At 38.5% G+C, this 26,973-nt stretch overlaps 3 protein-coding genes and 1 long non-coding RNA gene across 8 annotated transcripts; all 4 read right to left on the bottom strand.

Moving 5' to 3' along the window:
- Positions 1–4,100: 4,100 nt before the first annotated feature.
- On the bottom strand, positions 4,101–5,288 carry LOC133849757 (uncharacterized). Its single transcript, XM_062285848.1, has 2 exons — positions 4,476–5,288; positions 4,101–4,402 (listed from the first exon to the last, which is right to left on the bottom strand). The coding sequence occupies exons 1-2, from the start codon at positions 5,123–5,125 to the stop codon at positions 4,132–4,134; spliced, it is 921 nt and encodes a 306-aa protein (XP_062141832.1). The 5' UTR covers positions 5,126–5,288; the 3' UTR covers positions 4,101–4,131.
- Positions 5,289–6,244: 956 nt separating this feature from the next.
- On the bottom strand, positions 6,245–7,942 carry LOC133849766 (zinc finger BED domain-containing protein 4-like). 4 transcript variants are annotated; one of them, XM_062285854.1, is made up of 6 exons: positions 7,757–7,942; positions 7,420–7,504; positions 7,215–7,354; positions 6,919–7,146; positions 6,733–6,792; positions 6,245–6,561 (listed from the first exon to the last, which is right to left on the bottom strand). In XM_062285854.1, exons 1-5 carry the CDS (start codon positions 7,907–7,909, stop codon positions 6,769–6,771), a joined length of 630 nt encoding a protein of 209 aa, XP_062141838.1. In that variant the 5' UTR covers positions 7,910–7,942; the 3' UTR covers positions 6,245–6,561; positions 6,733–6,768. The 4 variants fall into 4 exon arrangements, 3 of the variants coding, with proteins under 3 accessions (XP_062141838.1, XP_062141839.1, XP_062141836.1); XR_009895455.1 differs by having other exon boundaries at positions 6,245–6,792; positions 6,919–7,127; positions 7,757–7,941; XM_062285855.1 differs by having other exon boundaries at positions 6,245–6,807; positions 6,946–7,146.
- Positions 7,943–8,077: 135 nt separating this feature from the next.
- On the bottom strand, positions 8,078–9,022 carry LOC133849767 (uncharacterized). 2 transcript variants are annotated; one of them, XR_009895457.1, is made up of 4 exons: positions 8,864–9,022; positions 8,417–8,563; positions 8,214–8,345; positions 8,078–8,162 (listed from the first exon to the last, which is right to left on the bottom strand). It is a non-coding gene; the product is annotated as an uncharacterized LOC133849767 (long non-coding RNA). The 2 variants fall into 2 exon arrangements; XR_009895456.1 differs by having other exon boundaries at positions 8,417–8,572; positions 8,851–9,022.
- A 6,007-nt stretch (positions 9,023–15,029) lies between these two features.
- On the bottom strand, positions 15,030–26,942 carry LOC133849740 (uncharacterized). Its single transcript, XM_062285834.1, has 4 exons — positions 26,818–26,942; positions 20,904–21,066; positions 20,542–20,821; positions 15,030–15,058 (listed from the first exon to the last, which is right to left on the bottom strand). The coding sequence occupies exons 1-4, from the start codon at positions 26,844–26,846 to the stop codon at positions 15,030–15,032; spliced, it is 501 nt and encodes a 166-aa protein (XP_062141818.1). The 5' UTR covers positions 26,847–26,942.
- Positions 26,943–26,973: the final 31 nt, after the last annotated feature.

The following is a 26,973-nucleotide window of genomic DNA, read 5'->3' on the forward strand; positions in this document are numbered from 1 at the left end:
ATGGCTCTGTTCCACCACACATCAATTGAGAAAATATATATGCGCCAATGTAAGGCCCATCACAACGTAAACAGTTATACATATATTGTGAATCACAATTTATGATTCAGCCGAATTTCTAAGCGAAAAAGATCTTTCCATAGTGAAAACCTTTGAAAATTTATATAATGGTAATCCTGATGATATAATATCCCAATGGAACCAACTCCGACTTTCTTTTAATCAGCGAAAAGAAAAAGATATTCGTAAATTTTGGACAGACATTAAAATTAAAAAAAAACGGTGTTGACGAACCGTTGTTCAGGAGCTTAATAAAATTAATAAACAACTTGATTTCGTTGCCACACAGCGCTGGTGCTGCAGAGCGAAAGTTTTTTGAAATTTCGTTAATGAAAACTAAATTACCAAATAAATTAGAATTTAAGACACTAAATAACATAATATATTGCATGGAATTGATTTATTGTAAAGACCTTCACTATGTTTGGTCTACAAAAGACTGTTCATTTTTTAAAATTAACTAAGATAGTTTAAAATTTGATTTAATATTATTCAAGTGAAAGTTCTGTTTTTGTTTTCTTTCTGTTTGAAAAGTATAATTGATTAAATAAAAGTTCTGTTTTTGTTTTTTTTTATATAATAAATACTATACTAAAAAAATGAAATATGAAATTATAAAAGATAATTTAAAAAAAAAACGTTAACAAAAAAAATACCGAAAATAAAAATAAAAAATAAAAAAAAATTGTGGTACATTTTTGCTAAAATTGGTGCATTTTTTCAAAATTTTGGAACGAAAGGATTGAAATCGAGATAAAACAATACCTCTGTTTGGTGACAAGTGCATATATTTTTTATGATTTTATTGTTTTTTAAGTAAAGAAATTCAAAAAATTCCAAAAGGTTTAACAAGTACAATAGGGTATTTGCATATTTGTTTAATTTTCATAAATATTCATATAAATATATTCATAATTTCTACCCAATGGGTAGCTGGTATAAAAAATATTAGCACTATATTTTGCCTTTATTCAAAATGGGTCTAAGAGTCGAGCACACTTGACTGTAACTTTCTTGATTTTTTATGTTCTTGAATGATCAGCATAAAAGTATGCAATAATTCGTTCTCAAATTGCAAATTTGTATGGCATAATTGCAGGTTTGTTAACATAAATAAATACCACTAACCATACAATACATAGCTGCGTCAAGTCATACATCCAAAAAACAGTATTATTGCAGCCCCAGTCGGGCTGTGCGCTGCGATTCGAACACCGAGCCTCTTCGGCTCATTCGAAAATTCGAAGTTCTAACACAGCGCGCAGATTCCTTGCAACTGGAGACAGTTTTAGTACAATTGGACACAGCCATAAAATATATGTATGAACACTACACAACTGTTTCATTGTACAAAAACTGAACTTGATTTGATAAACCAATATAATTACAACTTTCTTCCAGCTCCAATCCAATTTCGTCCCATATCTTGTTCCTTTTTGTTACGTTTTTATAGTCCGCGTCCGCAGAATCATATAAAATTATATTTTTTCGACTAATTCGATGAGTCGCTCCACTTACGACATTGTTGCTGTTTTGTCCGAAAATTGTTTTTTTACGCATTCAATATGCAGCTCCACTTTTGCCCTTGCTTACATTAGTAAACGTGTGAATGGCAAAAGACATAGCGGCAGAGGCGCGAATAAATCGCAAAGGGAACAGCGTGAATTAATCGTAGCGGCGTTGTAGCTTAAGAGATTTAATCATCTCTCACACCATAGCGAATAAATCGCAGCGGCAGCGGCGGGAATATATAATTATATTGCGTCTTATGATCGTATGTATGCACTAGAGGTCTGCATGACAGTCATGACAGACATACAGTCAAAACAGCATTTGGTACTCTCACTCAAAGTTCTGACTGAGTGAGACATTGTATAAAACGAATTTGGCAAATGTGGTGAAGGCATGAGTAGAAAATTTACCGTATCCATAGCTTGCAAATAACTGTCGACCGTTATTTTTCTTGTGCTCTCGTTGCGAGCACAACCGAAAAAGTTCATACTCTCTCGCTCTGAGCAAGAGAGTTTTGCTGTCTTCATTTCTGTTTTCTGTTGAGCGCTTTTCGTTGAGCACTTTTTATTTCGGTCGTTCAATGAGCAGTGCGTAAAGAGCGGAACGAGAAACGCTCGCACAAAGAGAGTCAGTAAAAGACCGATTGACCGAAAAACTCAACGCAAACGGTCTTCACATTTACTTACGTTGTTGTTGCAATTAATATATTTCGTATGCAAAACGAACGCTTGTGAATGTATACCAATACATATGCAAAGAAATAATACAATTTGATTAATAGAACAATTTAATTTTATTTTCAAATATTTTTGTTAACAAGTTTCATTTAGATTCCATATTCCATATAACAAAATGCTTTTAAAAAGAACAAAAAATTTCAGACAATGTTGTTTTTAAATTTTTTTTTGTATTATTATATATATATTTTTTGTAACATATTATGTATTAAGCTTTACAACTAGTAAGGAGTTTAGATTTTCTGCACTAATCGAACTTCTTCGTTCACTTAATATAAAGTGTAGGGCTGAGAATGCCCGTTCGACGGACAGTGCACTTATATGCGGAATCTTAAGTTGCAAATCAATAAAAAAAAAATCCAATATATTTGAATTTAATGGCAAGCGACCAAATGTTACGTCGAAGTTTTCGATGTCAGCATAAATTTTGGCAAGTTTTGTAGAAACAGGATCTTTTTTGCTTTCTGAAACTGTCTGCAAATCGTCCAAAAATGCGAGAACAGCGACTTCTCTTCAGATGAGGATGCGGTTGAAAGCACTGACGAGACAGGGGAAGCAAACATCTCTTCATGCACAGGAGTCTCGAGCGCTGGAACATTTCGTGTTTGTGCCTTAAATAATAAAGCGATAATAAGTATAAAATGTTTTTTGAATTTTAGTTTAGTACAAGTATTAGTTTTTGACGAAGAAAATTTTTATTAGTTTCTCAAAACTACAACATAAACAAAACAGGACCCAAATTTCAAACATTCTACGACATACAGCTTACTTCTTTCAACTCATATAGACGAAACGCTGTTTTTTTCAAATTTGCCTTTGCTAACGATTTCTGATAGTTCGACAACATACAATTTACCCGAGGATCCATGTAAATCGCTGCCAACAATGCATCATTTTCTAACAATTTTGTCTCTCTTATTTTTATCTGTGCCGATAGTTTTTTTTAATTAAATTGTAGCTATTCTCGCATTTCAATTTAAGTTCCATCCATACTACGAAGAACTCACTATAAACTAAATCTTTGTCTTGTAGCTTTAAAGTTGCCTGGTATGTGTCACTGAAAGCGTCAATGTACGTCTCGATCCAATCCCAATCGGCCTCTACACAAATATTAGACTGCGTTGCCAGGAAATCCTTTAAGTCCAATAATTTCTTTAGCATTAAATACGTAGAATTCCACCTTGTAGCAACGTCGAGCGATGGTATGTTTTTTTCATTTTCAATTAAGACACGTCTGCATAGATTTATATATATATATATATATATATATATATATATATATATATATATATATATATATATATATATAAATATATATATATAATTAGATGTTCGCGGTGCACGAACAGTAAAAAAAATAAAACACAAGGATTTATTTTTGTTTACTTAATAGACCACTTTATTTTTATTTATAAGCTCGCAGGCTACGCGTCTTAAGTGAGGAAAGTGTCTTTAAAAACTGAACTCACAATATGCTGAGCTCTAACATGAAAGTTATTATTACGACTTAGGGCTAACATACGTGTGATGTTTTGTGTTTGTGTTAGTGCAGTAATGCTGAGTCCTCAAGTTGCAAATGGAAAATTTTAATGGACTTTGGATTTTTTGGAAGTGGCACGATCGCCAATGTAATAGGATCTTTTTGTTTGTGACAGTTGGTGCCGTCGCGACAAATGTTTATGTTTATGATATGATTTGTGGGAAAGAATTTGGAAGATAGGGGAATAATTATGAGTGTTTGTCATGTACGAGAAATTATTCTGGTGGTGGATATATTACTATATATATAAAAAGAAATTTTTATATATGTATAACTTATATATTACCTATATGTTTCTGTGCGCAGCGATTTGCATAATGTGCGACAGGCACTTATTTTATCGGCGATCTCCTTTGTTCTATTTACATCAAATACGCACAGTTGCAGAGTGTGTGCTGCACATCTCACTAGGTGTATATTAGCCAGTTCAATAGAATCCAGTTCATTCAGAAGATTCTCACTTTCTATGTCTTCTTCATAAAGGGATTCCTCTGTCGCATCATTTAATACCTGGACGGCTTTTATCATGTTTCGCCCATTATCAGACGTAATGCTGTGTACATGAATATGAAATTTAAAAAAAAAAAATCACATATTTTCAAAATTGTATGTAATTCAATCTTTACCTGTAGATCTGATCAAGTGTTATGCCATAATCATCTAAGACTTCTAGAATTTTATTCTTTATATATATTCCAGTATGAGATTCCCCGAGCTCAGTCATGCCCAAGGTCTTCACAACAATCTCGGTTTTAGCCAGGCTTGCGTGGATCATTTGCAAATTGATTCCCAGTATAGCTTTATCCATTCTGGTGGCAACATCGATCAGCGACACCAGCTTTCCCTTTGCAAGTGCCCTTATATTTTTCTTGACAAACTGCTCTTTGACTGACACAAAATTCATTATATTTCTCGACGTTACAGAGTTCATGCCAAGTGCATTATATATTGGATCCATTATTTCGTTGAACCCTTCACTGTCTAGAAATTTGAATGGTTTTCCGTCTGTGGTTACAATTATGATCAAAGAAGAAACAATTGATTTTTCACTCGTTTGATATGATATTCTTCGTTTTTCTTCGCATTGTGTTAACTTTGTATATCCAGAATAATTCCACTCATTGAAAATGTCCATATGCTTAGTTGTTAAGTGCCGTCTTAAATTTGTGGAATGATTACCGGACAATTTAATACCGCAAACATTACAAATTGATTTGTTCTCGTCCAAATTTAATTTAAAGAATTGGTGCACATTTTTATTCATATCTCTTCCCATTTTACAATAACAATTATTTCGCAACTTCACACACTCAATTCACGATCGCAATTAAACGTTTAACGATTTGCTTGCCTATGCGTGTGAATGTATACCAATACATTCGCAAAAGACTTTTATTTTCACTGAATACGACAAAACGGTCTTGGAACAACCGAAACAAAACGGAATAGAAAAAAAAACGGTTTCGCTCTGAGCGCGAGCGAGCCCATTCGAGAACCCACGAAACGGTTGCTCTCTGAATCTTTTCGTAAAGAGACAGAGAGAGACACATATTTGCGAACAACGAGAAACGGTCGACAGTAATTTGCAAGCTCTGACCGTATCCGAACGGCGAAGCAATGCAAGAATGAGTTTCGCGACCGAGTACTCGGATAGTTGTGCGCAGCATTGGCGATGCCAAATTTTTTTCGTATTTGTTTTTTATACCCGCTACCCATAGAATAGAAGGGTATTATAATTTTGTGCCGACAGGAAATGTATGTAACAGGTAGAGGGAGGCATCTCCGACCCTATGAAGCATATATATTTTTGATCAGCGTCAACAGCCGAGGCGATCTAGCCATGTCCGTCTGTCCGTTTGGTTGTCTGTCCGTCCGTCCGTATGAACACCTAGACGCATATGACGCCTCCAGAAATCCTTCATTTTAGAACAGGCTTCTTCTGGTACGTTATCATTTGCAGGGCGCACTAAGTCCTGTAAATAAATGGTATTCTAATTTAGTTTCAAAAGTTTTTAATAAAAATAAAAATATATTGTTAAAGTAAACTATTTTAGGTTTCGTATTATTTTATAAAACATTAAAGAGTTACTAAGAAGTATTTCATAACAGTGTTAATGTGTGTTAAAACTTAATTTTACGTACTTCTTCAATATTTTTGTTCTCAGACATTTCGTAAGCAATGTCCTTGAGAGCTTCAAGGGCTGTGAGAGGAGAAAGATAAACTTTCTTAAATCTCGGATCCAACAAAGTCGATTTGACAAGAATTTTGTTGTTCTGCAAAAACTTAAAACGTTTATCTGCTTCCTTCAATAAAGCTTCCTCAGTTAAAATTCCTTCGGCCGACTCTAGTTGTATTTTGCGAATTTTGTCCATCAACAGTGATATACATAAGTGGGATTACCATGCTCACGGTAACTTTCGCCACTTATTTTTTCTGTCGCATCTTTAAAAGGCTTAAGTAGATCACAGAAATCTTGACAAATTCGCAATTCTGAAGCCGTTAGCATCTCGGGCAATCCTTTTACAGTTGTTGATCTATTAATTAGGACTATCGCTACTTTATTCGAAATACTTAAGAACGAAATAAACATGTCCAGGCAGGAGTTCCACCTTGTGTCCACACTTTGTACGAGAGTTTTAATGTGACCTTCAGCTGTTCCTTCGTCGGCCTGTAGTTTCCGCAACATGTCCATCGCAGCTGGACTGTGCTTGAAATGAGTAACAATTTTCTTCACTATATCCAAAACGTGTGAAAAAGATGATATGCCCTTTACTACGTCGTCGACTACCAAATGAATGGTATGTGCGAAACATGAAATGTGTTTGCCACTTCCCAAAAATAAATTTGAGGCCGCCTTCATGTTGTTTGCGTTATCTGTAGTTAAACTACGCCACTTCGAGCACTCGATATCAAATTCGTTACACACCTTCTTCAGTAAGACACTCGCTAGTATGTGACTGCATTAAATGAAAAGTAATATTTAAATTAATTTTTCTTTCCTGACATTTTTTTGTATATAGAAAACACAAACACATAGACACTTGACGAACCACAACATAAGTACAAACCCTTAAGATATTTTTAAAAACGCTTACCTGTGTCATTCTAACTGCTTGCAAGCAAACCGATTGTAGGCAATTATCTTTGATGAAGTGAGCAGCTACTGTTAGGTACGATCGAGTTGAATTTGTGATTGTTACTCCGTCACAGGTGAACGCAAAGTCTTTAACATCTTGAAGAATGGTCTTCATCATAGCTACACAGCTGTCGTATTTTGCTTCGATCAGATTTGTTACCTGTAAAAATGATGTTAACGGTAAAATAAATATCAAATACAAATTATATGCAATTCGAAAACATTTACCTTGAACCGGCTTGGAATCTTGTAAGTCGGAACACATTTTTTCATCAAATTGGTAAATCCTTCTTTTTCCACGCTCTGGACAGGCAAATTGTATTTGCAGATCATAAACACAATCGCCTCCGTGATATCATCATGTTTTCCTTAAACGTTAAAAAATTGTTTTTAATCAATTAATAATAAAAGTATAAGATACAACAATACTTACTGTTAACAGTGGACGAAAACTTAAACGCGTTCTCTAACGACATTTTCTCAATGCTTTTGTTGAGCTGGTCAACTTTTGTCGATTTCTGAAAATGTAATAAAAGTAGAATTATATATATGTATAATAAATATATAATTATATTTTTTGTGTATATCAACATATGCATCTGCATAAAAACATATAAAATCCTGATTTTATTTCGCCTATTAAATCTCTTACACGGAATACACAAATTCCCCGGAAAAACATCAGACACACGCATGTGTGTATTTCCCTGAAATTGTGAAATACGGGAATCGACGAAATACATACATGACACTTTTTATGATTTAATTACCTTTGTACACTTTAGATATGCGTCCCGATGTCTGTTTTTAAGGTGAGACAGCAAGTTCGACGAGTTGCCGCTCGTTTTCACAATTCTACTGCAAATGTTGCAGGTTGCAGAATGATTTATAATTTCAGAAAAATAACTTTTTGCCGCGCTCATACTTACCGGAAGTTAAGTCAAATCAAAGTGACCAATTAGGAAATATCAAAAATATATAAAAAAAAAATCGGGATATTCGATATATCAGGGGAAAAAATATCACGATCAAAATATTTATTTTTATAAAAAAAATATCGATATATTGATATTTTGATATATTATCAACAACCCTACTCTTAACACCTTATTAGCAGCTTCGCGATTAAAGTCGTCGGGGGGTTTTTTGAATGGCACACTCCATCGATATTTGTGACTAAAATTAATTATTATAGATACTATTGACAATTTTGTTAATAATATGTACATGTCTATGATTTTCTATCGATGCCTTTATAATCCCCTCATAATGTTGCACTATTGCCTCAGTCTGGGCAAGTTTTTGTTCCATCATGATACATTCCTTGACTTTTGCATAATAGTTGTTCTTCAGCTCAACCTTCAAGACATGATTAAAATTAATATTGAATGAATTTATTAACATCGGAATGTATTAAGCTTTATTCGTACCAGCTTGACTTCTTTGGCCTAATTATTTGTTTTCAGCTGCATGTTTTCCAGCTCAAGCTGGGTCACTTTCATTTTACTTTCATTTAATTCACCATTCTTCCGGTTCATTATTTCTGTCCATGTAGCCGTCATTTTGTCAATTTCGTTCTGCTCCAGCTAAGTAATTAGAGGAAACAACAAAAAATATATATAAGTGAGTATTAAATGTATACAAAATACTAGCTTTATTAAAATCAAAAGATAAGATATTTACAAACATATAAATACTATATAAGGCAGGGGTGCTCAAATTCATCTTATGACAGACACCAGAAAACGTGCACATACACATGTATGTAGCGGCGCACTACCCATAAGCACAGAGTGCACTCAGTGTATAGGCGTTGAACAGTGCTCAATGAGCACCCCTTATATAAGGATACCGATGTATTTACCTGAGTCAACAACATCCCATTGCCTCCATTGTTGTTGGTCTCCACTGTTCTATCCCCGTTCCTGTTGTCTTCAGGAGAACCCGCATCTAGCCGGATCTGCGGCTGATTACGCCGCTGCTGTTTGGCTTTTTTTTTTTGATTTTGGCATTATTTGTTCTCAACTGCAGTACAAAATTCAGGTACGGTAATTATTGCTGTAATTAGGTAGTAGATGACCCTTTTTCACAATGATGGCAGTTCTCGATCTACTTACCAATGTCGGGACGTATAAATTGTAGTTAGGCGACTTTAGCCAGGCAACCGTGTTGCCCGAGCGCCCGCTCGCCCTGCACAACTATAGGGAACAGGACTTTCGCCTTCGGCATGGACGGAATATTATTCCTGTCCACCACGTCCAGCTTTGTCCCCTCCCACAGTCTGTCCAGTTTGGGTACGGTCGCTTGCAGCCACTGCAATGTTGGGTCGTCCTTGCATGTCAGGATCAGGATCATTCATCCAGCCAGTGCCTTCGAAAGTAGGCTTTGGACTATCAGGGACATTCTCCATCCTGACAAACAGTGCGTCGACCAGCTTACTATGGGTCAACCGCCACCGCTCTGCAGACATTTTTCCGTTAGGGTCCCCTCTGTCCATGAGAGCAACGGCGAGATGCCGCCTGGCAGTTTCAGCAACAGTTGCTCTCTGTCTCGTTCTGTTCGAGTCCGTATTAGTGGAGCCAGGTGCTCGCAGACTCTTGCTTACTGGGGCGCCTTGCTTGGGACTCACAGCGGACCGTTGGCGCTAGCTTGCCATGTATTCCACCTTCTTGTTGGCAGGGCCGGTAGAACTGGTCTGCACTTTAATGTCTTTTGGAAGGGGGCTAATTTGGTTTTCACGCATCCATGTGTTGGCCCAGGCAAGCCTCTCCTGATCCTTGACGTCAGGTTTGCTACGCCACTGAGTCTTGCGTGAATGCGGGTCGCCGCCTTATTTTTGGCCTTCTCCTTCAGCCCCCCGTGCCCCGCTGCGCAACCATGGAGGTGCTGGCGATAGGCCGAGGTGACCGAAGAGGAACCCGTTCCCCCTCCACCGTATTGTTGCAACTGATTCGGCCTGCTCCCACCGCATCAGAGGTATGACCGCTGGCGACTCGCATAGAGGATGTCTCCCATCCGTGCCCGCCGGTGGTAGCAGTCACGCCTTCCACCGACGTTTGAGCTGACATCCCAGCTCGAGTTGATTTATTTATGTGCTCCATGCTGAGACATAATTTGGCTAATTTTATTCATGGGAGCCCCCCATAGCGTTTTCAGTCTGACCGCCAGACACCTCGTACCACGGAATCTGCTACTTATCTCCAGACAGATGCCCGAAAGATAAGGAACAGAGTCCTCAACTAGGATCTGCAGTACCTGAAACGTCGACGTATAGTAGAGATCTGCTACCAGTTGACAATGAGGTAATACAGATCCTACCCAGCCACCACCCTCGGGGAGGGTTCAGTAGAGGATTTTTGCCAGTCGGTATATACAATAACAACAATAGTAATTGTCATCCCCGATTTGGTTGCGATCAGATTGTGGAAGTTATTAAAGAAACACTTTCGAATGGACAACAACGCCTAGTCCCTAGGGGTCTTAGTTGCTTTGGCCGACAATCTGATATATTGTGCCCCCTATGGTATTTTTTGAATGTGGTACTATATCGATATACCAAATACGCAATTTGGTATATCTTTAGTATTTTCGGTATATTTTGAAAATAATACCGGAATATTTTGCTTTTATTCAAAATGGGTAGCGGGTATCTCACAGTCGAGCACACTCGACTGTAGCTTTCTAACTTGTTTATGTTATTGGCATCAGAGAGCTGCAACGAGTATGACATTTTTGCTCATACTCGAGTACTGATTCAGTACTCTGTTTGATTTAATGCGTTTGCTTCGGGTATACGTATTGAACTTTTCGTTTCCAACTCAATGCCGACGAACAAGTTTCAATCACGAGTAATCGGCCCATACATGATTTTTGTATGAACGATACCAATACCCGTAGCTCAATCATACTCAAACATGATTGATGTATTTGCTAACCGGTGTTCGGTCAAATTGTGTTCATGTACTCGTACACTCTTCGGGTACACTCTTCGGGTACACATATGTATGTATGTATTTGTAGAAAGTTGTTTTGTTTTCTGCCGAGTAGCACGTGTTTCGTACGCTTCACAAATTAATTAAAATATAAATAATGGAGGAGAACAATAAAATTGTGTTACAAAAAATTAATTGCGGTGATTATAGTCTTTCTGGTCAACGTAAAGGACGCAGCTCTCTGTGGAACATTCTATCAGAAATAAAAAATGAACTTGACCAAATTGTGCCCGCCTTTGTGTTTTGCCGTACTTGTTCGGTTGTGTTAAAATACAAAAACGGACAAACGTCGAACTTGCAAAGGCACAAATGCTGCAAGGAAATAAATAAAAAAATTGTGCTAAAACAAGTGTCTGCTGAAACCAAAACGGAAGCAACCAAAGTTTGTTCTGACAGGATTGTTGAAGATTGCCGACCATTTTCTGCTGTTAAAGGTGATTTATATTCAAATAAGTAATACAATTTTTTATTTTACAATTATTACTTACATATATTAAAGGTACTGGATTTATGAAAATGGTGCAGTTTTTTGTTAAACTCGGCGCACTATATGGTGAAAATGTTGATTTGGAGGACGTCATTCCTGATCCAACAACAATATCGAGGAATGTGCAAAAAGTAGCAGAGGAGAAGAAAAAAGAGCTGCGAGGAGAAATATCGGAAATTGTACGCAGTGGTGGAGCATCAGCCACAATTGACATGTGGACTGACAATTATGTCCACCGCAATTTCTTAGGTGTTACATTGCACTACACGGTGGACCACACAATAAATAATATTGTCATAGGCATGAAGTCTATGAATTTCGAAAGGTCAACTAGTGACAATATTATAAAAAAGCTAAACAGCATTTTTTTGGAGTTTGGAGTGGAGAATATAGAGCCAATTAAGTTTTTCACTGATAGGGGTGCAAATATAATTAAAGCTTTGGAAAATAATATTCGCAGCAACTGCAGCAGCCATTTGCTGTCAAATGTTTTGGAAAAATCTTTATCACTTACGAACGAATTATCGGAGACCATAGAGGCTTGCAAGAAATTAACAAAATACTTTAAAAAGGCAAATTTGCAGCACTATCTGCCAACGTCATTAAAAAACCAATGCCCAACGCGATGGAAATCGCATTATAGGATGCTGAAATCTATTAATGACAATTGGGCAGATATCAATGGAGTTTTGGCATTTCATGACGAAAGTCTACGCTTATTTAACATAGGCGTAGTAAAGTCATTAGTAGACGTTTGCGAACACATTGAAATCATTTTTAAGAAACTTCAGACGACAAACTCACCATCATTATGCTTTGTCATTCCGTCAATTTTGAAAATCAAGCAAAATTTGTGTCCAAAACCAAATGATTTAACTGCAATCATTAAATTCAAAAAAAATATTTTAGAAAATATTGATAAGGTATGGGTGGAAAACCTTTGTTTGTGGCATAAAGTAGCATTTTTTTTGTACCCTCCTGCTATTGCAATGCAAACAGCTGATTTGGACGTAGTAAAAGAGTTTTGCATATCCTTAATTTCTGATAAACAAATAAAATATAGTACTTCCACACCCTCAACCCCATCAGAAACTTCCATATTTTCATTTGACAGCCTAACCTCCAATTACAATAATGAATCTTTAGATCCCTCAATAGATACCTCAAGCGATGCCTATTTCTTTTTACAATTAATTAATACATCAGCATTTAAGGCAGAAGAAACACCCACCGAAGAAGTTGATAGATATGCTACAGAAATTGTCGAAATGAATAACAATTTCAATTTAATTGATTGGTGGAAAATGAATAAAAGCAAATTTCCTAAATTATATAAGGTTGCTATGAATTTACACTCCATACCAGCTAGTAGTGCAGCAGCAGAGAGATCTTTTTCATTAGCTGGTAATGTTATAACAGAAAAACGTAATAGACTTGCACCTGGCTCTGTTGACAGCATTATATTTTTAAATTCAATTTTTAAAAATGAAAATAAATTAGATGAATGTATTAATGTATAATGTATTAAATATAATATAAAATGACAATTATTATTATAATAATTACTACTTTTCCTTTGTTTTATTCAAAAATAATTTTAACACACATGTGTAGAAAGGCAGACAAAGCACATACTTTTGATGTGCATTTCAAACATTTCTATCACACGCATCATAACCTAATCACTCGAGTAAACGACAGATGAATAAAATCAACACAATTATACTCGAGTAAAAATGCCTTGGATTCTGACTTAGCAACAGTCCAACCCAATGAATCGTTAGCAACAATCGCATCAAAGGGTTTGATGCAAGCCGAAGCAGCCAATACTTGTACTTGATTGTGATTGCCGAGCGAAAATCGGTTCGAGTAAAATCAAATCAGCTGACGCTGGAAGTACTTGAGTTGAATCGAACTCGTTGCGACTAATGGTTTGATTTGATTTGATTGCAATTTGGGTATGAGTTTTCGCTCATACTTAATCATACTCGTTGCAGTTCTCTGATTGGCATGATCATCTTAAAAGAATGCAATATTTCGTTCCCCAACTACAAATTTGTATTGCATAATTCCAGGTTTCTTTATATAAATTAAAAACGTAAATAGTAAATTTTACTTATTCGTCTGTTGCAATTCTCAAGTGGTTCTAGTATGGTGTTGACAAGGACTCATCCGTCAGCCGGCAGAGGGCTGGTGGAAATTTTTATTGTTTCTTCCTCTTATAGTAATACAATATGTTTCGGCTAGGTAATATTGTACGAGGGCTGTCTGATAAATAACCGTCCTAACCATAATGCACGCGACTTTTTGAAATTTTTTTTTTTTCTACATAGTCTCCTTGTATGTGCGTCAAGATAGCTCCGCAACTTTAGCGTCACATATCGATAAAAAAAATATCGGCTAAAAAAACTTTATATTTTCGTCTTTTTACTTGATATTTAAACTTAAATTAAAAAAGTTAAAATACAAAACAATAGAAAATTAAATTATCTTTCTATTAAATCCATGTTTGTCAAATTTCATGCAGTATTTATGCACTAAAATCGTAAATGAAAAATTGGGGTAGCAATCTCGGCTTTGACGAGTTCTCGGCCAAATCGGCTTATGACAAGTTATAGAGTATTGTTTCATAAATATACCCTCAAAAATGCATAAATTTATCCTTATTCGTTTATGAGATATTTCAGGAAAAGTACGATAACCTCAGCTCCAGCCCCATACAAAATGAGCACAAAAATCAATGTTGCCGATAAATGACCGTAACTTTTTTCGACCTTCTTGTGGACCATAGCGCACATTATACTTTCGTAGATACAACTATAAGGAAGATATATAGCAATTTTGGTTGAAATCCTACTAGCTGTTTTGAGAAAATTGACCTTTTCCTAACCCGCAAAAAAGGTCATTTCGCAGGTGCATCAAATCACTGGAACCAGCGTGGAACCAGTCAGTGTTAAATAACACCATTTGGACTTTGGCGGGACTTCAAATACTTGCAGAAAATAACTAAATGAAACAAATATTAATATAATTTAAAATTACATTTAAATACTCTATTTACATATATATTGCTTTGTTATAATTAATAAATATACGCAATTTTATATTCTTATTTAAATCGTAATTTTGCAGTTTACTTGACCACTGTTAGCGGCAAAACGTTATGTCAACGCTATCATCAAATTTTTCTTCATATTTGCAGAACTTGTAGGCCATGTCGCGCTATTTCATTCTATTCGAATCAAATAGACGAATATTTTGCTTTTTGTTTTTATTCAAATTCGTAAAGCCGTTTTCGGGAAAATTCAATTTTTGTGATTATTGCGAAAATTACAAATAAATTTCAATTTGGCATGGCAACGCTTAACATCTGCGAAGCTAGTACAAAGTTAGCGTCGAATTTTTGTTTTGCAGATTTATTTTGACTATGTACATAATTGCTCAATACTTTAAAAAATAGATAATTAACATATGTATCATTCCCCAATATATACTACATAGCAAATTATCAAAGTTTCCGAGAAAATTCAAAATAACATTTACATTTTTCGATTATACGCCCTCCTAGACTTTGTCTGAGAAGGCGCGCATTGCTATAATATAAACATAAAAAATTCGAATGCTTTGCAATTTGTTTTATTCAAATCGTGCTATGCGTTTTCGAGAAAATCGAATTTTAGTAGAATAGCACAAATTACAATTACATGCCAAATAGGCATTAGCATAGTGCGGCCTATTTGGGAGGGGACCACGCAGGTACCTTATACCTCTTCGTGAAGAGGATAAGGTCCGTTTTGTCCGCGTTAATGCTAAGCCCGGCTGATTCGGCCCATGCTTTATCTTCCCGCAAAGTAAGTTCCATTACGGAACTAAGGGTGGTTGGGCATTTCCCAGTTATCAAAATGCTTATGTCGTCAGCATAGGCAATTAACTTGGAGGCCCGTCTAGTAAATTTTAGAAGTAGGCTACTTACGACCAAATTCCAAAGGAGAGGCGAGAGAACCCCACCTTGGGGAGTGCCACCTCGCACTACCTTTGTAATGGCCGCATCGCCCCACGTAGCCACCACCAGCCTGTCACAAAGAAGGCGGTTGACCCACCTGTGGATCGCTGGTGCCGTGTTAACTGAGGTAAGGCCCTTCATAATAGCGTCAGTGGTGACGTTATTGAAGGCGCCTGAAATGTCAAGAAATGCACCCAAGGCATATTCTTTATAGTGGTCTGCTTTTTCGATGGAGGCTACTAGAGCATGGAGAGCAGTCTCAATGGACTTGCCCTTTGTGTACTTATGCTGATTTGGGGACAACAGATGCATTGAGTTGCTTCTGATGTGCAAATCAAGTAGCTTTTCCAATGTTTTTAGCACGAAAGAGGTTAGGCTGATAGGCCGGAAGTCATTAGGAACCACATGACTGCATTTGCCCGCCTTGGGCAGAAAAATGACTTTCGAGGTCCTCCAAAGAGTAGGGATATGACCCCATGCGAGGCACGCCGAATAGATACCCGATAGCCACGGAACAATCGTGGGCTTGCTGGCTTGCAGCATTGCTGGCGAAAGTCCATCGAGACCGGGCGACCTGACCTTCGCAAAGGAGTCGATAGCCCAAATTATTTTGTTATCTGTAATTAGACCGGCAGGGGGTCTCATAACTGGGAGACTAGGAAAGAGCTGCCAGTCACTGTCTCTATTCCAATACATCCCGGGAAATGAGTTGAGAGCAGTGCTTCAAGAGTTTCAGCACTACTCTCCGTCCACGCTCCATCGCCCGACTTGAGCTGACTAGGACTGGAAGCCTGCTTGGACAGCAGCTTCCTCACTCTGGAGGTGTCTTTGATATTATCCAGGTCCGAGCAAAAGGTTCTCCATGAAGACCTTTTGGATGATCGGATCATCTTCTCGTACGACTTCAGGAGAGACCTGTACTCGTCCCAGACGTATTCGTTGTCCGCCTTCTTAGCAAGTTGAAACATGCTAGTAAGCTCCCCACGTAGCGATGAGAGATCTGGGTTCCACCAGGGTGGCTTCGATCTTCTCGTCGGTCTTGAGAGCCTACAAGATTGGCGAAACGCTGAAAGTAGTCCTGCTGAGAGGACATTGACAGTAGTTTCTAGGTCCTGTACCGAGTTGATGCTACCTGGTGGACCAAGAGACTTTGAAACAAGGCTAGAGAATTTCGCCCAGTTCGTGTTACGGGGATTTCTGAACGGCTCAGCCGCAGGTACCCTGTTAAAAGGAATGGTGAATTGAATGTACTTGTGATCCGAGAAGGAGGGTCTATCCAGGACCCTCCACTCTTCTACATTGGTACACTCAGTCGCAATCGTTAAGTCCAGCACATTACTAGAGGTGGGACCTACATAGGTAGATACCTCACCTCTGTTGGCTAGTCTAAGCTTATGGTTAAGGATAAAATCAAGAACTGACTCACCCCTGTCGTTAATGTCGGAACTTCCCCAGACGCTATGGTGGCGTTGGCGTCCGTTCCGATTATAATATGCTTATTGGAGGAGCAGACCATGTCCACCAGCCTCCGCAGCTCGTCAGGTGGAGCCGGCTTGTCGTGGGCCGTATAGCAGGATGCCAGCAGCAAACATCCTTCACGGCTCTCCAGCACCACCACGGTTAGATCGTCATTGCTGTAATTAGGTAGTAGATGAGCTTTTAGCCCCTTCTTTACAAGGATGGTTCTCGATCTACTTACCAATGTCGTGACGTACAAATCATACTTAGGCGACTTCAGCCCAGCCACCGTGTTGCCCGACGCTATCCACGGTTCTTGGACCAAAGCCGCGTAGGCGGACACTTCCTCCAGGGCAAGGAGTAGCTCCACCGAAGCCGTTTTGGATTTATGGAGGTTGAGTTGCAGCACACTCATTAGAGGTTAGCAAACTCGCGGGGAGGCCCGTCTGCATGGACAGTTCCTTCCCCACCTCCTCCGTCTTGTCAGTTAAGCTGAGGTGCTGGGTGGCGTCGGTCACGCTCTCAAGACCGAGATCTGCTTCAACCTCCCCTGATCTCAGCGTGTGTGTGTCATTGTCGTTGGGATGACGTTTTTTGAGGCGAAGCTACACGCTCCCTAAGCCCCACGCCATCTTCCCATTGCGCTTGTATAGCAGATCCTCGGCCTCCTTGTTGATCTGAATGATCACGTGCTGCCCACCACTGGGTAAAGGTTCATCAACCTTCAGCACGGACCAATCACTCGTCGGTATGGCCGGGTTCTGCTTTTTAAGCAGCTGAAGCGCCCGCTCGCCCTGAACAACTATTGGGAAAAGGACTTTCGCCTTCGGCATGGACGGAATATTATTCCTGTCCACCACGTCCAGCTTGGCCCCCTCCCACAGTCCGTCCAGCTTGGGTACGGTCGCTTGCAGCCACTGCAATGTTGGGTCGTCCTTGCATGTCAGGATCTTGACACCATTCATCCAGCCAGTGCCTTCGAATGTAGGCATTGGACTGTCTGGGACATTCTCCATCCTGACAAACAGTGCGTCGACCAGCTTACTATGGGTCAACCGCCACCGCTCTGCAGACATTTTCCGGTTAGGGTCCCCTCTGTCTATGAGAGCAACGGCGAGATGCCGCCAGGCAGTTTCAGCAACCGTTGCTCTCTGTCTCGTCTTGTTCGAGTCCGTGTTGGTGGAGCCAGGTGCTCGCAGCCTCTTGCTCACTGGGGCCCCTTGCTTGGGACTCTCAGCGGACCGTTGGCGCTTGTTTGCCATGGACTCCACCTTCTTGTTGGCAGGGCCGGTAGAACCGGTCTGCACTTTAGTGTCTTTTGGAAAGGGGCTAAGTTGCTTTTCCCGCATCCACGTGTTGGCCCAGGCAAGCCTCTCCTGGTCCTTGACGGATAGGTTTGCTACGCCACTAAGTCTTGCGTGAATGCGGGTCGCCGCCTTATTTTTGGCCTTCTCCTTCAGCCCCCCGTGCCCCGCTGCGCAACCTTGGAGGTGCTGGCGATAGGCAGGGGTGACTGAAGAGGAAGACGTTCCCCCTCTACCGTAGAAGTTGGCGCAGCGCTCTTTTGGTCTGTGTCGGTTAAGACAACAGCACCCGCGCGCACCAACCTCGAATTTTTGGTGGCAGTGTTGTTACAACTGATACGGCCTGCTCCCGCCGCCTCAGAGGTGTGACCGCTGGCGACACGCAGAGAGGATCTCTCCCCCCCGTGCCCGCCGGTGGTAGCAGTCACGCGTTCCACCGACGTTTGGGCTGACATCCCAGCCCGGGTTGAATTGTGCCATTTTTGGCTAATTTTGTTCTTGGGAGCCCCCATAGCGTTTTCAGTCTGACCGCCAGACACCTCGTACCATGGATTCTGCTACTTATCTTCAGACAGATGCCCGAAAGATAAGGAACAGAGTCCTCAGCTAGGATCTGCAGTTCCTGAAATATCGACGTATAGTAGAGATCTGCTACCTGTTGACAATGAGGTAATACAGATCATACCCAGCCAGCAACCTCGGGGAGGGTTCAGCAGAGGATTTTTGCCATCCAATCTTTGCCTTTAGAGTCATGGAATTTTTCCAAAGTGGAAAAATCATTTTTAAACATTCCCACTTTAAGCTTCTTCAAAGCTGGCTTTTGCCATCTTTCAATATGTCGAGAGAGCTTTCGCTTATCAGCCATTTCATTTTAATATTTACTTTCGTTAATTCTAAGTTTATTATTTTTTTGGTCTAATGATAGTTACGTTAGTTAGTTGGTCGTGGGAAGAGAGAGAAAGTTGAAGCTGCTTCATGACGGAAACAGAGCATTCCTCCATTTTCCGAATAAAGCGGCCCAATTTTATCCACTTCTTATTATTCGGTTTAATAATACTATGCTAAACTACTTTAAAAAACTATTCAATTTGCCCATTGCTTGGTCTTTTGCCAGATGAATCAATAAATATTCCAATAATATTAGTCCAGAAGGGAACATATACAATATACTCTTTTAAAATGAACTCTAACATTTTCGGACAGTAAAAAATATTGTTCGCTTAAGATGTATTAAATTTATTTAAATTATTAATGACTTCAATGTAAATGGTTTCAAATTTTTTACGAAACGGACTTGCCAAAGTTATTGAATTTAGTGTTATATCAGTTACTTTATCATTTAATGGTGTTTGGGCAAAAAATTGTTCATTAAAATTTAAAAAAAAAAATGTATCGTTACGGTAATTTATAAAATAAGCTTTGGCGTTATCAACTATCTTATTAATACATGGAGAAAGAAGAATGTTTGCAAGATTCTTGAACCATTTTTCTAATTCTAGCACGTTGTCAATCGAATAGGCGTAACCTAAGCAATTTCTTAAAAATGTTCTTAATTCAATGTTGTGCAAACCAACTATTTCATCAATATTACGGCACATAATTTTGCAAAAGTAACTTGTACAAAACGGAACACAAACATTAGGAAAAGTTGAACTATTATTATATACATAATTAAAACAAATTGCATTATAATTTACAATCTCAAGATTATTAAACTCTTTTAAAATGGCCCCAATAATAGCAAAACTAACATCAGTTATTATTCTACTGCAAATAGGCCATTTGAATCGATTTTTTTAAACAAGACTCCCGTAACTCGCACAAAAATCTTCCAATGTCGTACGATGTATGATTCGAAAGTATTGCATGAGCTACTGGGAATACAATATGGAGGGATATGGGCTACTAATGAATACAAAAATATTCTCTTCTTTACAAAGTGCAAAGGCTGCACTACATTTCCTGTGGCATCCATATGTAAAAATATATTTTTATATTTAACTTGTTTATTTTTTTTAACTCTATATTCAAACGCAGTACAGTTTTTTATGGAGGCTCTTTCCATAAATCTGTTCACAGCCCTGCACTGCGTTTGTTTTTTTTAAATACTTATTATGTGTTATTTTAAGACTACTTGTTAAAACTTTAACCACCCCATCAAAAGACCCTTTAAATATAAAGCTATTGCAAGATGGATCCTTACAATAACCATACGCTACAAAATTTAACTTATTAATTATAAGCTTCTTAAAGTATAAAACACACGCATTATTATGAGAGCTGTAAACTTCTCTATTCATGTGCTCTATACTTTTTGAAGCAGAGAAATGGTTAGTTAATAATGAATATATATTTTTAAAATCGATCACCTTAAATTTACAGTCCTCATAATTGCATTTTGAAAACATTGCACGTGGGCTATTCAAATTGTCAACTAGGAGGACCGATCGATTCAAACTTTCATTTCCACTGTGGCACTCTTTTCGAAAACATTTCAAATTGGCTTCTATCAATGTTTCGTCTGCCGGCTCAATGGAAATGTCAGTAGACTCATAGACTCCATCAGTGACATCATTGGATTTTGCCTGGAACTATATAAAAATTCAAATTAGAATTGAAATAATCTGCAAATATTTACATATAGTATATTAAATTCAAATTTTTAATACTTACACGTTGGAAGCACTTTAGCAAGGTATAACGAGTTTTGCTAGTGTTGCCAAATGGAACCACTCGCTTCTGATTGGCATTCAGTTTGTCCAACAATATTTGGTAATCCAACGTCGAAAGTCCCTCGGAAAGTGCCTCCTGTACAGCATCCTTATATCCATAGTTGCTATAAATGCAAAGGAAACATTGAAATTATTTATTTATTTACATGTTACTTATTATACAAAATAATAAAAGAAGGAAATGCTAGCTACTAAGGCCATCGACTCTGAAATTATTACTTGTATTAAATACAGGGATGCTTTAAGTACAGGGACTTTTCAGATATTAAGAAAAAATGTGTTGCAAAGTGAATAATAATAATTTTATATCTATATATACATATGTATATGTAGAAGCATCAATTGCTTCATCGTTTGTTGGTTGCGTCTGTGGGTTTATTTCCGCCATCTTTTTATTATTATCGCTAAAAATAGTGAAGCGAGGCTCAGCGTGTGTTGATCTCTTACTATTTCACAATCCAACTGAACGATTTCAGTTCTCTGCACTACCACACTCACACCCATACGGGTTCTATTGTGGTCTCATTCTATCAACCTTACACTGAGACACACTGACAACCGCATATGCTGTCGTCTCACTTTTTCTAGTGTTGTACAGTATACAAAGGCTCTCGTCTTTTGCAACACTACACAATTCGCCTCAGGACTCAGGCGTGCAATTCTAGACTTAGGCGCGCAATTCAAATTACTGAACTTGCTCCGACACGGCCATCCTGACAACTTACACGTCCTCGTGTAATATCAAAGAGAAGCAAGCCATCATTCGATTCAAACTTTATTTAACAAACTTAAATTCTTTATCAATTATAAATTTTCATTTCTCTTAAGGCAAAATCTTACACATCTTCGTTCTTAACTTGAAATTCTTTCTCTCTTTTCCTTCAACTTTTTCTTTACGTAACATTTTCTCCTTTTTCATTTCTTAACCTCCGGGCCAGGTACCACCACGTAGCATTGACAACACATTATAATACACCAGTGCCACACTGGTCTTCCATTCCACTAGTGCCACACTAGCCAATACAGTCTGTTTCAACTGATTTTCTTACCAGTGCCACACTGGTCTTACATTTCACTAGTGCCACACTAGTTTCTACGGTCTGTTTCGCCCGTTGCACTCTCACCAATGCCACATTGGTCTTCAACCGCTTCATCAGATGAACTCACTTCATCCCCATCTATATCTAGCTCGCTTGGTACCTGCCCTTCCGCCATTTTGCGTAAACTCTCGTGGGGATACTTGTACTGTCTCTTACTTGTAATAGACCGTAAGTTGTACCGATCGCCGTCTAAAACTTCTGTCACAATAAAGGGTCCACGAAACTTTGGATCTAACTTCGTTTGTTGTCGCTCATTATTTTTGAGTAAGACATAATCCCCTTCACTAAACTTGACTACTTTTGCTTTGCCCTTATCGAATCTTATTTTGTCATATTGTGCTGCACTTTGCATATTCTTTACAGCTTCTGTTCTTTGTTTGTCTAAATCTACCTCGCTCTCCTCGTCACAAATAGGAACCAGACCCAGTGGTCGTGAGCACTTGCCAATTAATAGTTCTAAAGGACTTGATTTCGTAACTCGATTTACTGTACAATTCAATGATAATTGCACTTCTCCCAAAGAGTCCTGCCATGACCGTTCACTAGATTCCACAACTGTCAACAAATCTTTCAAAGTACTCATCACCCTTTCCACCTGACCATTGGCGCGACTAGCACCAGTTGCTATTAAATGAAGCTGTATTTTTTGAGAGCTACAGAACTCTACAAACTTCACTTCGGTAAAGCTTCTGCCTTGGTCAGCCACTACACGAGTAGGCACACCAAACAAAGCAATTGATGATTTCAACGCGTCTATACAATTGTTTACATCTAGTTTGAATGTGTGATACAAATGAACATATTTTGTAAAGCCATCAATCTGAACTATGATGTATTCTTTACGGTCATTTTTGCCGCTTAGTTTTCCGGTTACATCCATATGCAACGTGTGCCACGGTATACTGACTTTTGGTATTGAATGTAATTCAGCTTGAATTTTTCCTGACGCTGATTTTGTCACCCTACAGGTTATACAATTATCAACAAATTTTCTTACGTACTTTGACATTCCAACAAACCAATAATGCTCATAAACCTTATCAAGGGTTCCAAGGGTTTCCCAGCCTAAGTGCAAAATAGACTCATGAACCTGATTGATAATTGACCACCTAAACGCTCGAGGAACAACTGGCAGGCAACGAGTTCTAGAATGTCTTTGAATTTTTCTGTATAACACGTTTGCCCTCATCTCGTAGGTTGCAGCTAAATCGTCGGTTAGTCCACCTTCCTTCAATTTTTTTACTATAGACAAAGTTTCCTGATCACGCTGCTGTTCTGCTTGAATCCAGCTTTCTGTAATGGTCACCAGTTCTACACGCTTTTCAACAACCTTGTTTTGTCGTTGTTTATTCATGTTAGGCAAAGGATTTCTTGACAGAAAATCTACATGAGCCATGCGCTTCCCTTCTCGATACAGTATGTCAAAGTCAAAAGCTTGAAGAAATGCCCACCAACGGTATACTCTAGCAGATAATTCAATTTGTGTTCTGGACGCCTTCAACGAATTACAGTCTGTAAAAAGAACAAACCTTCTTCCATGCGGATAATGTTTAAAGTGTTTAACGGCATTGATAACCGCGAGAGTTTCTAACTCATACGATGTGTACTTTGACTCACAAAGACTAGTAGTCTTACTGAAGTATTCTACAACATATGGTTTGTTTTCTATTCGATGCAAGAGTATGGCTCCATAACCGATGGCACTTGCATCCGTATGGAGTTCTATATGGTATTGTGGATCGAATATCGATAAAACTGGCTTACTTGTGAGAATGCTTATAATTTGTTTACGTATTACCTCATGTTCATTTTTCCAGACAAATTTATTTTTCTCAGAAGTGAGAGAATACAGAGGTTTCATTAACTGAGAAAATCCTGATACGAACTGGCGAAAATACGAGGCCAATCCTATAAATTGCCTTAACGTAGTAATGGACTTGGGTGGTGGCAATGCACTTAGGGCCTCAATCTTACGTAAATTGGGGCGGATTTCCCCAGCCTGTACTTCGTATCCTAAATACTGTACGGTTTTCCTCATAAATGAACATTTTTCCCCATTAAATGAAAAACCTGATTCTGTCAAAACCTTTAAAACAGTTTCTAATCTCTCCAGTGCCTCTTCTTTAGTGGATGCCATAATCATTATATCGTCCATATAAACGACAACGTAAGAATACGCTAACTCACCTAAAGCTTTCATTATGGCTCTTTGAAAAAACCGAAGGCGCATTTTTTAAACCTACCGGCATTGACAGAAACTCAAACTGGCCGTCTGGAGTCACAAAAGCCGTGTATTCGATGGAGTCAGTGTGTAATGGAACCTGATAATATCCGCACGCCATGTCCAAACAAGTGAAATACTTTGCTCCTTTCAATCTACTTATCTGATCAGATATTAGAGGTAATGGAAACTTATCAGCGATTGTGTTTCTATTTAATTCACGATAATATACACAGAGCCTAACAGATCCATTCTTCTTTTTGACTAACAATGCGGGACTGGCATAAGGTGAACAACTAACTCTAATTACATTATTCTCAATCAACTCTTGAACTTTTGCTCTTAATAATTCTCTTTCATTGGGGCTGAATCGGTACGGGCGTCTTTGGACCGTCTTGGTCGGGTCACTAAGACGAATAGTCATTTCTCCAGTACTTATTCGAGTAAGAGGGGGTTCCCCGAATAAACGACTTTGAGTACTTTTTCAATAACTGTATTAATTGGTCTTTCTTTGCATCATACAAATCGGTTTCTACTTTATCAAAGTCAAATTCTTTGTCAGTTACTGCACAAACGTTAATTGTTTTGTCTTTAACAAACTCTACTCCTTGACTTGATACTACTGCTGAATATCCCTGGGCTAAGGTTTCACGCCCGATTACAATATCGTTTTTCATACAATCGTCGTTAACTACATGAAACATTACTTCAATACAATTTCCATTAATCATTACATTACTTAAAATTTGTATAGTACTCACTAAATTAGCATTACCTATACCACTTAACGATACGACATTATTAATTCTTTTTCCGGTCAACTTATGCGATGTGCTCTCTTTAGCCAAAGAGCATTCTGCTCCGGAATCAAAAGTAATCGGAAACTTCTCACCTCGTTGCATCATGAATGCTTTTGGTTCTTCCACCACACACATCTCAACTCGCTTATGTGTGCGCGATCCAGATTCTTTTCCAACAGTTCTCTTTGGACATTGAGTAGAAATATGTCCCGCTTCGTTGCAACGGTAGCATATTATGGTGGTCTTGGCACGATGTGACATCCCTCGATTATCTCCATAATTCTCCCCAGTAGATGACTGCTTCCTCACTCTGCATTCTGCCTTTTGTGACCAAACTGACCACAGGAGTGGCAATTAACTGCAGATGATTTAAAACGCTTAGCACTCGGCTCCTCGTGCGAGAAGTTGGATCGCTTTTTGTCTAATGAAAACACTTGCAGCTCAGACTGCAGCTCGCGTTTGGTGTGAATACTTGCTGTGTATGCTACGCGCTGCAATCTATGGTCATGATGTGCTAGATGCCCCAGTACCACAGATGCGGCAATTTCTTCTTTTTCCATATCACGCCATTTTGTGACAAGTGACGTCATTTTTCGGCTCGCATAAACGGCAAGACTCTCGCCAGCATTTGGTTGGCTACCCAACAGGTTGAGAATTGCGGCCGCCGGTGTCTCAGTATTTTCATACCGCTGCTCGAACAACTGCATAAACTGCTGCCATGTGATTCCAGGGTAGCAGATCTGCGATAGCCACTGTGAAGCGCTTCCTTCAAGAGACTGCGTTAATGCCATTATTAATGCACTGCCTTCCAACGGTTTTTCGCTCAAAATGATGTCCACAGTCGCGCACCACTGAATTGCATCTGCTCCAGAGACGTCCGAATTAAATTTCAGCAAAACGATGCCGTTACTTTGAAGAGGCTCTCGAAACGCCGTAACGTGTTTGCTAGTAGCATAAAACTTCGATTTTGCTGTTCCATCAAGGCACGAAACTGATCCGCAAATACTGTAGATCCGGAGTTACATCCCACTTCTGATGTAGAAGCATCAATTGCTTCATCGTTTGTTGGTTGCGTCTTGTAGAAGCATCAATTGCTTCATCGTTTGTTGGTTGCGTCTGTGGGTTTATTTCAGCCATCTTTTTATTATTATCGCTAAAAATAGTGAAGCGAGGCTCAGCGTGTGTTGATCTCTTACTATTTCACAATCCAACTGAACGATTTCAGTTCTCTGTACTACCACACTCACACCCATACGGGTTCTATTGTGGTCTCATTCTATCAACCTTACACTGAGACACACTGACAACCGCATATGCTGTCGTCTCACTTTTTCTAGTGTTGTACAGTATACAAAGGCTCTCGCCTTTTGCAACACTACACAATTCGCCTCAGGACTCAGGTGTGCAATTCTAGACTTAGGCGCGCAATTCAAATTACTGAACTTGCTCCGACATATATGTGTATATATATTTACAATACTTTAACACTTCGAATATATATTTATGACATTGAAAATGTAAAACAATATTATTCACTTTGAACACACACTTTTCCAATCAATTTATATTTTCCCGGAATGGCCGCTGCATTGTCACAAAATCGCCACTGCATATTCATATATATACATGCATATATATACATGCATATACATATATACATATATGTATGTATGCTACTGCACTTAAAGTGCGCACCGGATGTACATATTATACATATGTACTGTATGTACTTACGATTTGGTGGACATCAATTTAGGTGGCATTTTTAATATTTTGTTTACTCTCACTTTATAAACTTTTAACTTTATAAATCACTTGTGCAGAACTTGTTGTTTAGTAGAACATACAGCACTATTCCGTTATGTTCCAGAGTTGCCACCAAGTTCATAA

The sequence above is a fragment of the Drosophila sulfurigaster genome, unplaced genomic scaffold (assembly GCF_023558435.1).
Source record: "Drosophila sulfurigaster albostrigata strain 15112-1811.04 unplaced genomic scaffold, ASM2355843v2 contig_289_pilon, whole genome shotgun sequence".
NCBI lineage: Eukaryota > Metazoa > Arthropoda > Insecta > Diptera > Drosophilidae > Drosophila > Drosophila sulfurigaster.